The sequence below is a fragment of the Oncorhynchus clarkii genome, chromosome 15 (assembly GCF_045791955.1).
Source record: "Oncorhynchus clarkii lewisi isolate Uvic-CL-2024 chromosome 15, UVic_Ocla_1.0, whole genome shotgun sequence".
NCBI classification, from domain to species: domain Eukaryota; kingdom Metazoa; phylum Chordata; class Actinopteri; order Salmoniformes; family Salmonidae; genus Oncorhynchus; species Oncorhynchus clarkii.
Window position 1 is genome coordinate 23,397,848 of NC_092161.1, and position 16,651 is coordinate 23,414,498.

General features: G+C 48.1%; 1 protein-coding gene across 1 annotated transcript in view; it reads left to right on the plus strand.

Annotated features, from left to right (window-relative positions):
• LOC139367075 (reversion-inducing cysteine-rich protein with Kazal motifs-like) overlaps nt 1–16,651 on the plus strand; it is a 59,923-nt gene that overhangs the window by 20,230 nt on the left and 23,042 nt on the right. The window contains exons 5-10 of the mRNA XM_071105081.1: nt 3,073–3,158; nt 3,238–3,285; nt 5,031–5,064; nt 5,736–5,933; nt 6,494–6,758; nt 7,232–7,405. Of these exons, the coding sequence (XP_070961182.1) occupies nt 3,073–3,158; nt 3,238–3,285; nt 5,031–5,064; nt 5,736–5,933; nt 6,494–6,758; nt 7,232–7,405 (805 nt within the window). The remainder of the gene's footprint in view (nt 1–3,072; nt 3,159–3,237; nt 3,286–5,030; nt 5,065–5,735; nt 5,934–6,493; nt 6,759–7,231; nt 7,406–16,651) is intronic.

Below are 16,651 nucleotides of genomic sequence, written 5' to 3' on the forward strand. Positions count from 1 at the left end.
ACATTACAAGCAATGCGTGTGTGGATGTATCTATTATCTAGCCAGCTAAATTAGCTAGCTTGCTAATTAGCTTCACTGACCAGTAGACAGAACTGGTTTTTGTGATTTTTTTTGGCACTGTCCACGGTGTCCAGCATACTGGTCATGCTGAGGAATCTAAAATATGGTCCGACTAGCTCATGCATATGAGATGTTGTACCCACTGTGACTATTAAAACCTTCCCTAACCAGAAACCGTGGATGGATGGCGGCATTCGTGATAAACTGAAAGCGCGATCCTCCGCATTTAACTATGGATAGAGGTCTGGGAATATGTCTGAATATAAACAGTGTAGCTATTCCCTCCAAGGCAATCAAACAAGCAAAATGCCAGTACAGAGACTAGGTGGAGTCGCAATTCAACGGCTCAGACATGAGGCTAATGTGGCAGGGTCTACAGGAAATCACGGACTACAAAAATAAATCCAGCTATGTCACCGACGTTACGCTTCCAGACAAACTAAACACCTTCTTTGCCCGCTTTGAGGATAATACAGGGCCACCATCGCGGCCAGCTAACAAGGACGGTGCCTCCCCCCCCCCCCCCCCCCCCTTCTCAGTGGCTGACGTGAGTAAAGCATTTACACGTATTAACCCTCGCAAGGCTGCTGGCCCAAGACGGCATCTCTAGTCAGGTCCTCAAAGCATGTGCAGACCAGCTGGCTGGTGTGTTTACGGACATATTCAATCGCTCCCTATCCCAGTCTGTTGTCCCCACATGCTTCAAGATGGCTACCATTGTTTCTGTACCCAAGAAGGCAAAGACAACTGAATTAAATGACTACCGCCCCGTAGCACTCATTTCTGTCATTATGAAATGCTTTGAGAGACTAGTCAATGATCGTATCACCTCCACCTTACCGGCCACCCTAGACCCACTTCAGTTTGCAACAGGTCCACAGATGATGTAATCACCATCACACTCCCCTATCCCATCTGGACAAAAGGAATACCTTTGTCAGAATGCTGTTCATTGACTACAGCTCAGCATTCAACACCATAGTACCCTCCAAGCTCATCATCAAGCTGGAGGACCTGGGTCTCAATCCCGCTCTGTGCAATTGGGCCCTGGACTTTCTGACGGACTGTCCCCAGGTGGTGAAGGTAGGAGACAACATCTCCACTTCACTGACCCTCAACACTGAGGCCCCACAAGGGTGCGGGCTCAGCCCCCTCCTGTACTCCCTGTTCACCCACGACAGCGTGGCCATGCAAGCTTCCAACTCAATCATCAAGTTTGCAGACGACACAACAGTAGTGGGCTTGATTACCAACAACGATGAGACAGCCTACAGGGAGGAGGTGAGTGCACTCGAAGTATGGTGTCAGGAAAACAACCTCTCACTCCACGTCAACAAAACAAAGGAGATGATTGTGGACATCAGGAAACAGCAGAAGGAGCACCCCCCTATCCACATCGATGGGACAGTAGTGGAGAAGGTGGAAAGATTCAAGTTCCTCAGCGTACACATCACAGACAAACTTAATGGTCCAGTCACACAGACAGTGTGGTGAAGAAGGCGCAACAGCACCTCTTCAACCTCAGGAGGCTGAAGAGATTTGGTCTTGTCACCCAAAACCCTGACACACTTTTACAGATGCAAGATCGAGAGCATCCTGTCGTGCTGTATCACAGCCTGGTATGGCAACTGCACCGCCCTCAACCGCAAGGCTCTCCAGAGGGTGGTGCGGTCTGCACAACTCATCACCGGGGGGCAAACTACCTGCCTCTAGACACCTACAGCACCCGATGTCACAGAAAGGCCAAAAAGATCATCAAGGACATCAACCACCCGAGCCACTGCCTGTTCACACCACTACCATCCAAAAGGCGAGGTCAGTACAGGTGCATCAAAGCTGGGACCGAGAGACTGAAAAAGATTCTTCTATCTCAAGGCCATCAGACTGCTAAACAGCAATCACTAACTCAGAGAGGCTGCTCCCTACAGTGATACCCAATCATTGGCCACTTTAATAAATGGATCACTAGTCACTTTATACAATGCACTCTTAATAATGCCACTTTAATAATGTTTACATATCTTACATTACTCATATCACATGTAAATACTGTATTTTATACCATATATTGCACCTTGCCTATGCCACTCAGCCATCGCTCATCCATATACTTACGTGTACATATTCTCATTCACCTCTTTAGATTTCTGTGTGTTTGATAGTTGTTGAGGAATTGTTTGATTACTTGTTAGATATTACTGCACTGTCGGAACTAGAAGCACAAGCATTCCGCTACACTTGCATTAACATCTGCTAACCATGTGTATGTGACAAAATTAGATTTGAACTAGCTAGCGGTAAACTAAGAAAATATTCCCAATCCATTGCTGAATGAAAATTGCCCACAAATACACCATTCCATTCAGAAGCTCAAGCTAGGAACATGAAATAAACGTTGTAAGGACAGACCCACCGGTGTTTTCAAATCTGCGATCCTGCACATCATCAGCTGTTGCACAGACAGACAGCCGCACAGACGGACTAACAGCCAGGAGACAATATTACCTAAACGACACGCATTTGTCAGCTAAATTACACTTTTATTCTGTATCATTTAACTCTCGTTTATAACGAGAGCGATATACAGTAGATATGCCAATTTGTATGTATTGTTGATATGTTGCTGTAGTCGTGGATGGATCAGAGGAACAGATAGAATATTCTATTTGCATCATAATTACCTGGAGAAATCTGACCAGCAATTTGTAAACAAAACTTCTGTACTTCATTTATTCATTTATTTCATTTATAAAAACTTCATTTGAATCACTTTGAGGTGACACAAATGGCCAAATAAGCTTTCATCTCTTCATTTCAAGATATATTAAAACTGGAAAAAATATATATTTTATTTGGGTCATACTGAGTCTGGCTTTAAAATGCTGCCCATTAAAAAGTATGAATATTTTGCAAACCCCCACTAGAGGATAAAATGAACCCATATTTTTATTGTGATAATGCTACACCCAGCGAGATTTATGGGTAATGGTGGCCATTTTTGTTTGTCTACAGGAGCGTCCAGGAAGTCTGATGGTTGGGTTGGCCTTGGCTGCTGTGAGCTGGCCATCTCGGCAGAGTGCCGCAGAGAGTGCAAGCAGGTGAGAGAGGAAGTTAGTTTGGCCAGTTATGGCCTCACCCATATGGTCTCACCTAATTCCTCATTCTCTGACCCTATAGGCATCATCCAAGAACGACATCACAAAAATATGCAAAAAAGACACAGAGGTAAGTAACACGAGGTCATGTATTGTGTAAAATAATGTGCTTTGCTTAAACTGAGCAAATGCTTTTGACTGACTATATACTCTCTGCTGCCTTTCCCTGGCCTTTCCCTGGCCTTTCCCTGGCCTTTTCCCTGGCCTTTCCCTGGCCTTTCCCTGGCCTTTCCCTGGCCTTTTCCCTGGCCTTTCCCTGGCCTTTCCCTGGCCTTTTCCCTGGCCTTTCCCTGGCCTTTTCCCTGGCTTTTACAAGATAAAGGCAGTGTTAAGTCTTTACGGTCCATCTCAGTATCGCGCTCATCCCCACCCCTCTTTATGAGGTCATTTCCTGTCAGTGTAGCACTCCATCTTAGCTCTGATTGGAGCCACTCTCGTCAAAGGGAGAGAGGAGTGAGCTCATCCAGTCTGCTGAGAAGATTTAGCTTAGCTATTAGCTTAGCATAGCGTAGGCTAGCAATGTGCTAGCAGAGGTCTCCTTTCATCTGGCTCACCTCCTCGTTCCAAACAAACAAACAAACAAAGCGGCGGGCTTAATGTTTGGTTTGGACCACAACCACAACCAAACTCCCCCCACCAGCTTTAATTAGGCACTGGCCCCTTTCATCTTGCCCTTTCATGAATCCTTGCGAGGGGAGACAAAGCCCGCAGCAGCATTGGCCTTTATGTTCCTCTGTGGTGTTGTTGGAAAGAAGCCAGTTAGTTTTCAGATTAAGTTTTAACAGTACTTAGGACAGGACTGTTTTTATGTATTTTTAAAAAATCAGGTAATCAGGTAAGTTGACTGAAAACACATTCTCATTTACAGCAACGACCTGGGGAATAGTTACAGGGGAGAGGAGGGGCGATGAATGAGCCAATTAAAAGTGTGTGATTAAGTGACCATGGTGGCCTTTTTGGGAATTTAGCCAGGACACGGGGTTAACACCCCTACTCTGACGATAAGTTCCATGGTATCTTTACTGACCACAGAGACTCAGGTCCAAAATACGGCACCCTACACAGCGCAATGTCCCCAATCACTGCCCTGGATACCCGTTTGATGAGCGATAGAAAGAAAGAGGGATGGAGAGAGGGGTGGGATAGAGAGAAATAGAGAGAGAGAGAGAGAGAGAGAGAAAGAGAGGGAGAGAGAGAGAAAGAGGGGGAGAGAGAGAGAAAGGGGAGAGAGAGAGAGAGAGAGAGAGAGAGAGAGAGAGAGAGAGAGAGAGAGAGAGAGAGAGAGAGAGAGAGAGAGAGAGAGAGAGAGAGAGAGAGAGAGAGAGAGAGAGAGAGAGAGAGAGAGAGAGAGAGAGAAAGGGGGAGACCGAGAGAGGGGGAGAGCTAGAGAGAGAGACAGAGAAAGAGGGGGAGAGAGAAAGAAAGAGGGGGAGAGAGAGAGAGAAAGAGGGGGAGAGAGAGAAAGGGGGGAGAGAGAGAAAGAGGGGGAGAGAGAGAGAAAGGGGGGGAGAGAGAGAAAGAGGGGGGGAAGAGCGAGAAAGGGGGGGAGAGAGAGAAAGAGGGGGGGAGAGAGAGAAAGAGGGGGGGAAGAGCGAGAGAGAAAGAGGGAGAGAGAGATAGAGAGGGGAGAGAGAGAGAGAGAAAGAGAGAGAAAGAAAGAGGGGAGACCGAGAAAGAGAGAGAGGGGGGAGAGAGAAAGAGGGTGAGAGAGAGAGAGAGAAAGAGAGGGACAGAGGGGGGAGAGAGAGAGCTGACACAATATTTTTTTTTCAATTGTACTTTTGATCACAAAATTATTTTTCTTCTCATTTCCAGAAACCACTCTACAGCTGTATCATCAAAAATGAGAGTAAGTTTCCCAAATCTCCATGACAAGCTGCTAGCCCAAGTCCATCAATCTGAGCGCGAATTTCCAGTGTGATTAAACATGGAGTCAGCTCAGGGCCCTTTGACCTCTGTGAGGAGGAAAAGAGTCACCACTCTGCTTGACGAGCCGTGTTTACGTGCCTGAAAGGCAAGGTCTTGACCTTTGGTCCGCAGAAATGATTTCATCTGTCACGGAGTCAGCCAGCCGATGAAACCCTTATTTGTATTCGGAGCTGCAATGTGGTGGTGTGAAACTGCCTTGCAGACAAGCCCACCACAGATGTGACAGACATGCCTTTGGGCGATTATGAGGATGTGAGGTCTTGGACTTCCCTGAAGTCTAGCAACTGAGGATCACCCCCAATGTTCACCATGCATATTTAATCAGACTATTCTCTAGGAAATCCTGGAAGTCTACTCTATTCTACTCTAATTCAGCAAAGAAGAATTCCTGATGCTTGAATGTCGATCATGTTTGCGATGTCTGTCATATATTTCATGCAGCTAAAGGCTATTTAAAAACTAAATAGACTAAATAGCCTTTATAATAATAATGATTAACTCTTTTCTATTCAATTCTGTTTACAATTCCATGGAAGTGAATGACTGATGGAAAGCAAGTTGTAACTGTGTTGTCTGTCTGTGCTGCCTCAGTGGGCTCGGTGTGCTGCAGCTACGCAGGGAGACACACCAACTGCAGAGAGTACTGCCAGGCTATCTTCCGGACAGACTCCTCCCCCACCGTCTCTCAAATCAAAGCTGTCAAGGAATACTGCCAGAGCATCAGCCCAGAGCTCATTGGCTGTGTGGGCAACTACACCAAGTCTTACCCTATTAGAAGCCCCATAGACAGTAAGTATATCTATTACTGACCTATCAGGAGCGTCGTAGATAACGAGAATATCTAATACTGACCTATCAGGAGCTTCGTAGATACTGCGTATATCTAATACTGACCTATCAGGAGCTTTGTAGATCCTGAGGATATCTGTGCTTTGTAGCCTAGTGGTTAGAGCATTGGGCCAGTAACCAAAAGGTTTCTAGATTGAATCCCTGAGCTAACAAGGTAAAACAAATATGTTGTTCTGCCCCTGAACAGGCAGTTAACCCACTGTTCCTATGCCGTCATTGTAAATAAGAATTTGTTCTTCTCACTTGCCTAGTTAAATAAAGGTTGAATTCAAAAACAACAAAATATGATAATAACCTGATACTAACCTATCAGCAACCCCATAGATAATGAGTAGTCTTATACCCAAATAATTGCCCAAGTAAATGCCCCTCAAGAGTAAAGAATAATATATTTCATTGAAATACTAATCTATCCCCATTTAATATGTCCAGTGTGTATCTTATGTCTGTGTTGCCTTCCTCCCATCATTGCCTATCACTAAGTTTGTTGGTCCATCCAGGCCTGTACTGCTGCGACCGAGCAGATGAGCCCCACTGCCAGGTGGCATGCCGGCGTATCCTTCGCACCATGACCACGGAGCATGAGATCATGGAGGGCCTGATCGATGAGTGCGGCAGCCAGCCACTGCCCCAGGACCCGCTGTGGCAGTGCTTCCTGGGCAGCGCCCACCCCCCAACCAAGAGCGAGACGGAGACCTCCCCCACTGCCAAGATGGACGGCGCCAAGCTGCACTGCTGCTCCAAAGCCAATACCTCATTGTGCAGGTTAGTTGTTTGTACTCTGATGAGATGCGTATAATAATGTATATGCCATTTAGCAGACGCTTTTATCCAAAGCGACATTTTACATATCGGTGGTCCTGGGAGTTGAACCCCCTATCCTGGCATTACAAGGACCATACTCTACCAACTGAGCTAGCTACAGAGCCTTATGGAAACCACATGAAGTGTTCCAAAAACCCATTTTCATGTAATCACATACGACAACATATAAAGCAAAATGTGATAACATGAAACTACACATGTGAAAACGTGTTTTCAGATTTCAGATTATTGATTTCAGATTATTGCACATTTCAAGATGACTTTATACAGTTAGATGGGTCAGAGAGTTAGGCACACTCAAAGTTATGGAGATTTTTTACATTGTTCAAAGGCAGTGTACATTTGAGTCTGGTTTTACATTCTTGGGTTGTGTGTCTGTCTGTATGTTTAACTCGGGTTTTGTCAACCAAAAGGGATATGTGTCAGGAGATCAGCACCAACTGGGGCACTCAGACATGGCAGGAGTTTGACCAGATGTGCGAATACAACCCTGTGGAGACGGATCTGATCACCTGTTTGGCCGACGTCAGGGAGCCCTGCCAGCTAGGCTGTAAGGACCTGGCCTACTGCACCAACTTCAACAACAGGTATGGTATATACCCAGCTACTACACCAGATAAGTAGATAGGTATTTATACCAGCTGTGCCCCACTAGAGATCCTAGTTCAAGTCCAGGCTCTGTCGCAGCCGGCCGCGACCGGGAGACCCATGTGGGCGGCGCACAATTGGCCCAGCGTCGTCCGGGTTAGGGGAGGGTTTGGCTGGCAGGGATGTTCTTGTCCCATTGCGCACTAGTGACTCCTGTGGCAGGGCTGGGTGCAATGCACGCTGACACGGTCGCCAGGTGCACGGTGTTTCCTCCGACACATTGGTGCCCTTGGTTCCGGGTTAAGAGGACATCTGGTCAAGAAGCAGTGCGGCTTGGTTGGGTTGTGTTTCGGAGGACGCACCGCTCTCGACCTTTGCCTCTCCCGAGTCCGTATGGGAGTTACAGCAATGAGACAAGACTGTAACTACCAGTTGGATACCATGAAATAGGGGAGAAAAAGGAGTAAAAAATAGTTTTAAATAATGCAATAATGTAATTTTTCTTGCAAAATGCATTTTTCTTCCACTTTGACATTAAAGAGTATATTGTGTAGATTATTGACAAAAAATGGCAATTAAATCCACTTTTATCCCACTTTGTAACACAAGAAAATGCGGAAAAATTCAAGGGGTTGGAATACTTTCTGAAGGGACTGTATTATTATTATAATTATTATTATTATTATTATATAGTTCCAATATATGACACTCTTAACAGATTATTTCATGCATACATTTTTGTATGAGATCCCTGCAGCAAATTCACAACATTTGCATTGTTAGTGCCACACTTTTACGAACTGAACCACACAGAACCACACAGGACCACACTGTACCAGACTGTACCAGACTATACCAGACCTACAATAGGTCTACAACAGGTCTGGTACCTACTATACTGTACTGATTAACTTAAAATCCCACGTCCACAACGACTGCATACATCCAAAAAGGAGTCTGTAGTACTCTGTTGCATTGATGGGCCTTCTCATTTAGTCACACGTCCAATTTCAACACATACAAACCACCCCGGGGTATGACAATGAGAGCGAAAGAGAAAAAGGACACGGAAATTATAAATGAGTCATTTCGTTAAACCAGAGTGTTACTCACAAATGGCCGAATGGTGAACTGGCATCCTGCAAACCCATGTTCTCCATCACCTCAAGCATTGGGCTGGTCGGACACAGGCTAGGCTAATAGGATTCTTTAGTCCTGGAGTGTCACAGGAAGGTCAGGGGAGAAGGCGAGGTTGGGTAGGGAGGGAGGGAGTGAGTGCGTCCACCCCACCATTTTCCCCAGCCCCGTTGTTGGTGGGTTAGTGGCTTCCATACATAACCCTATGTGCACCTCCAAACCCAAACTGGAAGCAACAGCCTCGTAACCACATGAAATAATACACTGCAGTTAACACAATGACATTGGTACGTTTCATGTATTTATCTTTCTGTTTAAACGTTGGTTGTGAAACGAAGCCCTGTGTCTAGTCGATCCCATGCTAGTCATTATGGCTGGCCAACTGGTTGGGGCCGGGTGAAACCAAGACCTCTGGGGTCTCTTCAGAGAGACAATGACTAGTTGACGACGATGTTACTTTATAGGCTCTGTGAGTATTGTGGTCGCCTTCCATGACTTTGTACTAGGTTGTTTAGAGGTCACCGAGAAAGAAGGAAAGAGAAAAGGATAGAGAGACTGTGTGTGTGTGTGTGTGTGTGTGTGTGTGTGTGTGTGTGTGTGTGTGTGTGTGTGTGTGTGTGTGTGTGTGTGTGTGTGTGTGTGTGTGTGTGTGTGTGTGTGTGTGTGTGTGATTATAGTTTATGGTGTGTGGGTTCCCTTCGACAAATACACTTGACCTTGGAGGCCAGCCGTGTCACAGCTTGCTGCATCCTGGCTTGGGACAGGGCCTGAGACCCATGCGGGACGCCATCAAAGCCCGGCGGGCGAACTCATACAAACACACACAGTTCAACAGAATGATCCCCACTCGTGGACTCATCCCCACCAAGCACTGTCCACAAAGCTCCATTCCACCACCAGCCGTTTGCTCTGTCCGGTTTCTAAAGGGACAGAGAACATATATGATTGGATACTAGGGGATCTGAAGAACACTTCATCTCATCACTTGATCTCTCTTTGTCTGTGATATAGTTTTACATATGTCTTTGTCTGTTGACTGTATCGGTTACAACACAATAATAATGATAACCATAACGTCATGATTATCATAAAACATACTGTATCAACACTTGAATTGCAGCCCGGCAGGCAAACGATGTAATCAATGTTCAATCAAACAAAAAAAGTAATTGAAACTTCTCATGGTAGGCCCTCTTAGAGAAGATTTGGAAATCCCAAGTATTCCATGTGTTATTTTCATTGGGGAAGATCAATGAATTCCTCTTTAGATGATGGCACCACTGCTCCCCACTGTGGGATTTAGAGTACAGACAAACAAACGCTAGCTCTCATTTCCTTTGAAGGAGTCCCGGGGCCATTGCACGAGAGTCTCCCCCCCCTGGGGGTTCAAAAGCTGGGGCGACCAGCGGCGTGGGGGCACAGTCGCAGTATGGAAGTTAAATAGGGCTGGAGGCTAAAAAAAACCATTGTGACCTCTGTGTGTCTGTCTGGCTGTCTATCTGTCTGTCTGTCTATCCACCCGTCTGTCTGCTTGTCTGTCTGGACAATAGGGCCCACCAAAGCCCATGGCAGGAAGTCTCAATCCACATGCCAATCATTCTGAGAGGAGGGTGGGAGAGGGGGCAGAGCTAGAGAGAGGGAAGTGGGGGAAAGAGGTCATGTACACACACCCAGGACCTAGGATGTTGACTCCGGTTGACTCAAGTTGACTAGACCACTATCTTAGATAAAACTCTTCTAGTTCTAGTTATTGACTGAGCGTATGGAAACGGTTGCCATAAACACCATGCCTATTTTAAGTTGATCTGTCTTTATTAAGAATAATTTATTGAGTTATATGAGGAATAGCTGACTCACTGACTGTATTGAGCCTGTTTGGTGAAAATGAAATGTTAAGCCTACCCCCTCCTTTTTCGAACATTCTGTTAAAAATCGCGCAACTTTTCAGCGTCCTGCTACTCATGCCAGGAATATAGTATATGCATATGATTAGTATGTGTGGATAGAAAACACTCTGAAGTTTCTAAAACTGGTTAAATCACGGCTGTGACTATAACAGATCGTGTGTTTCATCGAAAAGCGCAAGAAAAACTGCTCACTGAAAGCTAAAAATAATATCCATGCGTCACTTTCATGGATTGTTAAAAGGGCACAAAATTAATTATGGACCTGCATGCAATTCCTACAGATTCCACACGATGTCGCCATTGTCGTCATTATCCGGGGAGTTTTTTGTTGGTAAATACAACTAACTGGATTCCATTTCTTCCGGTCTCCGCCAGGATGTTTTGAAGTAAACTTTGTCGGCCATTGATTTGAAGACGAGGAGCTATTGAATACACATCGCCCTGTAATCATTTTGATAGATTATAAACGTTTACTAATACCTAAAGTTGGATTACAAAAGTATTTCGAAGTGTTTTGTGAAAGTTTATCGTCGACTTTTTTAATTTTAAAAAATGACGCTGCGTTTTAAAACGATGTTTTTTTCTGAATTACACAGCTTCCATAGATGGCTATTTTGGGTATATATGGACCGATTTAATCGAAAAAAAGACCCAATAGTGATGTTTATGGGGCATATAGGAGTGCCAAGAAAGAAGCTCGTCAAAGGTAATGAATGTTTTATATTTTATTTCTGCGTTTGTGTAACGCCGGGTACGCTAAATCTTTTGTTTACGTCGCATTCAGGCATTTTGGGGTGTTGCATGCTATAAGATAATAGCTTCTCATGCTTTCGTCGAAAAGCATTTTAAAAATCTGACTTGTTGGCTAGATTCACAACGAGTGTAGCTTTAATTCTATACCCTGCATGTGTATTTTGATGAACGTTTGAGTTTTAACGAGTACATTTAGCATTTAGCGTAGCGCATTTGCATTTCCAGGTGCCTAGTTGAGACATCTGCGTCTCAAGTAGGATCAAGAAGATAACAATCCTAAATACCTATGCTTTAATTGGAGCGACTTTCCCCCCTTTCCATCTGGGTGAAAGAGAGAGAGCGAGAATAGGAACGAGTCACTGTAAATAAAAGGGAAGATATCATTAAAGTTTATTTTTGGGTGGAGTGGAAAACCTCTATGACCATTACCCACTACCCACCAATGGGGTCACGTTTGGTTCATGACCTGGAGCTGAGGTAAGGCTGTGGTCCCTCTGCTTGTGGTCAAGACCTCACTTTCCTTCCCCTCTCACAGACACACACGCACACACACACACACACACACACACACACACACACACACACACACACACACACACACACACACACACACACACACACACACACACAGCAGAGGTGTGGACTCCAGTCACATGACTTGGATTCATAAATGTAAAGACTTGAGACTGATGACTTGAAATGATCTTTCCATGTTTTGTAACGTTTTGACACTCATTTTGTGGCACAGAGTTGCCGTGGATTACTCTCACAGAGTTGCCGTGGATTACTCTCACAGAGACGCAGACAGAGACAGTATTTTACAAAAAGAAACACAACAGATTGGCTAGTGAAACATACACTCGGTCCTCTGATTGGACCAGAAAACTGTCAAACAACACAGGTCGCGTGAGCTAGTGGTCCTCTTTTGAGGGGTGCGAGTATGAAACTGAATGGGAAGTATCCATATTGTTCATAGTTTACATATTTTAATAGATTACATAGGTAGGCTTTAAGTCTACCATTTGTATTTGATATTTATACATTTTCCTATTTGATCTGGTCACGAACATAGGCCTACGGCATTGCACCAAATTATTGTCTCAAAAACATCTTATCTGTGCTTCAGAACCAAAGAGTTGAGCGTCTTGACTGCTGACCAATCACCAATCATAATTTGGCGCGCAAAGGCGGGCGCGCATAATCAGATTAGTGACCAGAAAGCACTTGTTTAACTTTCTCCGGGTTATGCCACGACAGAAGCAGAGTAGCCTACATTTACATTATCCATATAGAATGCAGTTTAGCAATCTGCTACAGACATATCTTTGCCAGAACAATAGGCTACATGGCGATTTCATTGATCATTTTCATATTTCAGGTAGTCCTAGTTTGGGTGAGTTAATTAGGCTATTTACATCAGTTCTGCGTACTGGCTATGTCTGAAGAGAGCTGTAACATCGCACTGCCTTCAATACTTATTGGATGAAGATGTAACATTCTTAGGATATTTATTAGGATATTTGTGAGGAAGAGAAAGGCTATAGACAGACCATGCTTTCTAACCGCTGCATACAGCAGATCATCAACCTCTGCTGCTGTCACGTTCGTTGAATGGAAGAGACCAGGGCGCAGCGTGATGTGAATACATTCTTCTATTTATTAACGAAGAAACACTAAACAAACTATACAAAACAACAAAACAAACGTGACGCTATATACTGTATAAACAGGTGCAGACGCAGGCAACTAACCATAGACATACATAAACACCTAGATAGTATACACCCCCATAAACATACAAAACCCCTAGACAGTACAAAAACACATACATCACCCATGTCACACCCTGACCTAACCAAAATAATAAAGAAAAATAAGAATACTAAGGTCAGGGCGTGACAGTACCCCCCCCCCCCCAAAGATGCGGACTCCCGTCGTGGTAGGTTCCGGTCTGCGGCCCGTCGTGGTAGGTTCCGGACTGTGACCCGTCGTGGTAGGTTCCAGACTGCGACCCGTCGTGGTAGGTTCCGGTCTGCGGCCCGTCGTAGGAGGTTCCGGTCTGTAGACTGTTGCCGGATGCTCTGGACTGGGTACTGTCGCCGGACGCTCTGGACTGGGTACTGTCGCCGGACGCTCTGGACTGGGTACTGTCGCCGGACGCTCTGGACTGGGTACTGTCACCGGACGCTCTGGACTGGGTACTGTCGCCGGACGCTCTGGACTGGGTACTGTTGCCGGACGCTCTGGACTGGGTACTGTTGCCGGACGCTCTGGACTGGGTACTGTCGCCGGACGCTCTGGACTGGGTACTGTAGCCGGACGCTCTGGACTGGGTACTGTTGCCGGAAGCTCTGGACTGGGTACTGTTGCCGGAAGCTCTGGACTGGGTACTGTCGCCGGACGCTCTGGACTGGGTACTGTTGCCGGAAGCTCTGGACTGGGTACTGTTGCCGGAAGCTCTGGACTGGGTACTGTCGCCGGACGCTCTGGACTGGGTACTGTTGCCGGACGCTCTGGACTGGGTACTGTTGCCGGAAGCTCTGGACTGGGTACTGTCGCCGGACGCTCTGGACTGGGTACTGTAGCCGGACGCTCTGGACTGGGTACTGTTGCCGGACGCTCTGGACTGGGTACTGTTGCCGGACGCTCTGGACTGGGTACTGTTGCCGGACGCTCTGGACTGGGTACTGTTGCCGGACGCTCTGGACTGGGTACTGTTGCCGGACGCTCTGGACTGGGTACTGTTGCCGGACGCTCTGGACTGGGTACTGTCACCGGACGCTCTGGACTGGGTACTGTCGCCGGACGCTCTGGACTGGGTACTGTTGCCGGATGCTCTGGACTGGGTACTGTCGCCAGACGCTCTGGACTGGGTACTGTCGCCGGACGCTCTGGACTGGGTACTGTCGCCGGATGCTCTGGACTGGGTACTGTCGCCGGACCCTCTGGACTGGGTACTGTTGCCGGATGCTCTGGACTGGGCACTGTTGCCGGACGCTCTGGACTGGGTACTGTCGCCTGACGCTCTGGACTGGGTACTGTTGCCGGATGCTCTGGACTGGGCACTGTTGCCGGACGCTCTGGACTGGGTACTGTCGCCGGACGCTCTGGACTGGGTACTGTCGCCAGACGCTCTGGACTGGGTACTGTCCCCGGACGCTCTGGACTGGGTACTGTCGCCGGACGCTCTGGACTGGGTACTGTCGCCGGACACTCTGGACTGGGTACTGTCGCCTGACGCTCTGGACTGGGTACTGTTGCCGGACGCTCTGGACTGGGTACTGTCGCCGGACGCTCTGGACTGGGTACTGTTGCCGGACGCTCTGGACTGGGTACTGTTGCCGGACGCTCTGGACTGGGTACTGTTGCCGGACGCTCTGGACTGGGTACTGTTGCCGGATGCTCTGGACTGGGTACTGTCGCCGGATGCTCTGGACTGGGTACTGTCACCGGACGCTCTGGACTGGGTACTGTCGCCGGATGCTCTGGGCTGGGTACTGTTGCCGGACGCTCTGGACTGGGTACTGTCGCCGGATGCTCTGGACTGGGTACTGTAGCCGGACGCTCTGGACTGGGTACTGTTGCCGGAAGCTCTGGACTGGGTACTGTCGCCGGACGCTCTGGACTGGGTACTGTAGCCGGACGCTCTGGACTGGGTACTGTTGCCGGACGCTCTGGACTGGGTACTGTAGCCGGACGCTCTGGACTGGGTACTGTTGCCGGACGCTCTGGACTGGGTACTGTTGCCGGACGCTCTGGACTGGGTACTGTTGCCGGATGCTCTGGACTGGGTACTGTCGCCGGATGCTCTGGACTGGGTACTGTCACCGGACGCTCTGGACTGGGTACTGTCGCCGGATGCTCTGGGCTGGGTACTGTTGCCGGACGCTCTGGACTGGGTACTGTCGCCGGATGCTCTGGACTGGGTACTGTAGCCGGACGCTCTGGAATGGGTACTGTTGCCGGAAGCTCTGGACTGGGTACTGTCGCCGGACGCTCTGGACTGGGTACTGTAGCCGGACGCTCTGGACTGGGTACTGTTGCCGGACGCTCTGGACTGGGTACTGTTGCCGGACGCTCTGGACTGGGTACTGTTGCCGGACGCTCTGGACTGGGTACTGTTGCCGGACGCTCTGGACTGGGTATTGTTGCCGGACGCTCTGGACTGGGTACTGTCGCCGGATGCTCTGGACTGGGTACTGTCGCCGGACGCTCTGGGCTGGGTACTGTTGCCGGACGCTCTGGACTGGGTACTGTCGCCGGACGCTCTGGACTGGGTACTGTAGCTGGACGCTCTGGACTGGGTACTGTTGCCGGACGCTCTGGACTGGGTACTGTTGCCGGACGCTCTGGACTGGGTACTGTTGCCGGACGCTCTGGACTGGGTACTGTCGCCGGATGCTCTGGACTGGGTACTGTCGCCGGACGCTCTGGACTGGGTACTGTCGCCGGACACTCTGGACTGGGTACTGTCGCCGGATGCTCTGGACTGGCTACTGTCGCCGGACGCTCTGGACTGGTGAGGCGTACTGTAGGCCTGGTGCGTGGTACCGGTACTGGTGGTACCGGGCTGAGGACACGCACCTCAGGGTGAGTGCGGGGAGGAGGAACAGGGCGTACAGGGCTCTGGAAACGCACAGGAAGCCTGGTGCGTGGTGTTGGCACTGGTGGTACTGGGCTAGGGACACGCACCTCAGGGCGAGTGCGGGGAGCAGCCACAGGACGTACTGGGCTTTGGAGGCGTGCTGGAGGTCTGGAGTGTAGAGCTGACACAACTTGTCCTGGCTGGATGGTTATACTTGCCCTGCAAATGCAGGGTGCTGGCATAGAGCGCACCGGGCTAGAAATACGCACTGGAGACACAGTGCCAGACCAGTAACACGTTCCCCACGGTAAGCACGAGGAGTTGGCTTAGGTCTCCGACCTGACTCAGCCAATCTCCCAATCTCCTCGTGTGCCCCTCGGGCTTCCGTGCTAGCCATGTACCCTCATAACGTTGCCGTTCCTCCTGTGCTTTCTCCACCTGCTTCCATTGCAGAGTCCTTTCCCCTCGGTACTTCTCCTCCCCTGGCTGTGTCCAGGGTCCTGCTCCATCCAGTATTTCCTCCCAGGTCCATTTCCCCATTAATCGCTGTTCCTCTTTATCACGCTGCTTGGTCCTTGTTTGGTGGGTTATTCTGTCACGTTCGTTGAATGGAAGAGACCAAGGCGCAGCGTGATGTGAATACATTCTTCTATTTATTAACGAAGAAACACTAAACAAACTATACAAAACAACAAAACAAACGTGACGCTATATACTGTATAAACAGGTGCAGACGCAGGCAACTAACCATAGACATACATAAACACCTATATAGTATACACCCCCCATAAACATACAAAACCCCTAGACAGTACAAAAACACATACATCACCCATGTCACACCCTGACCTAACCAAAATAAT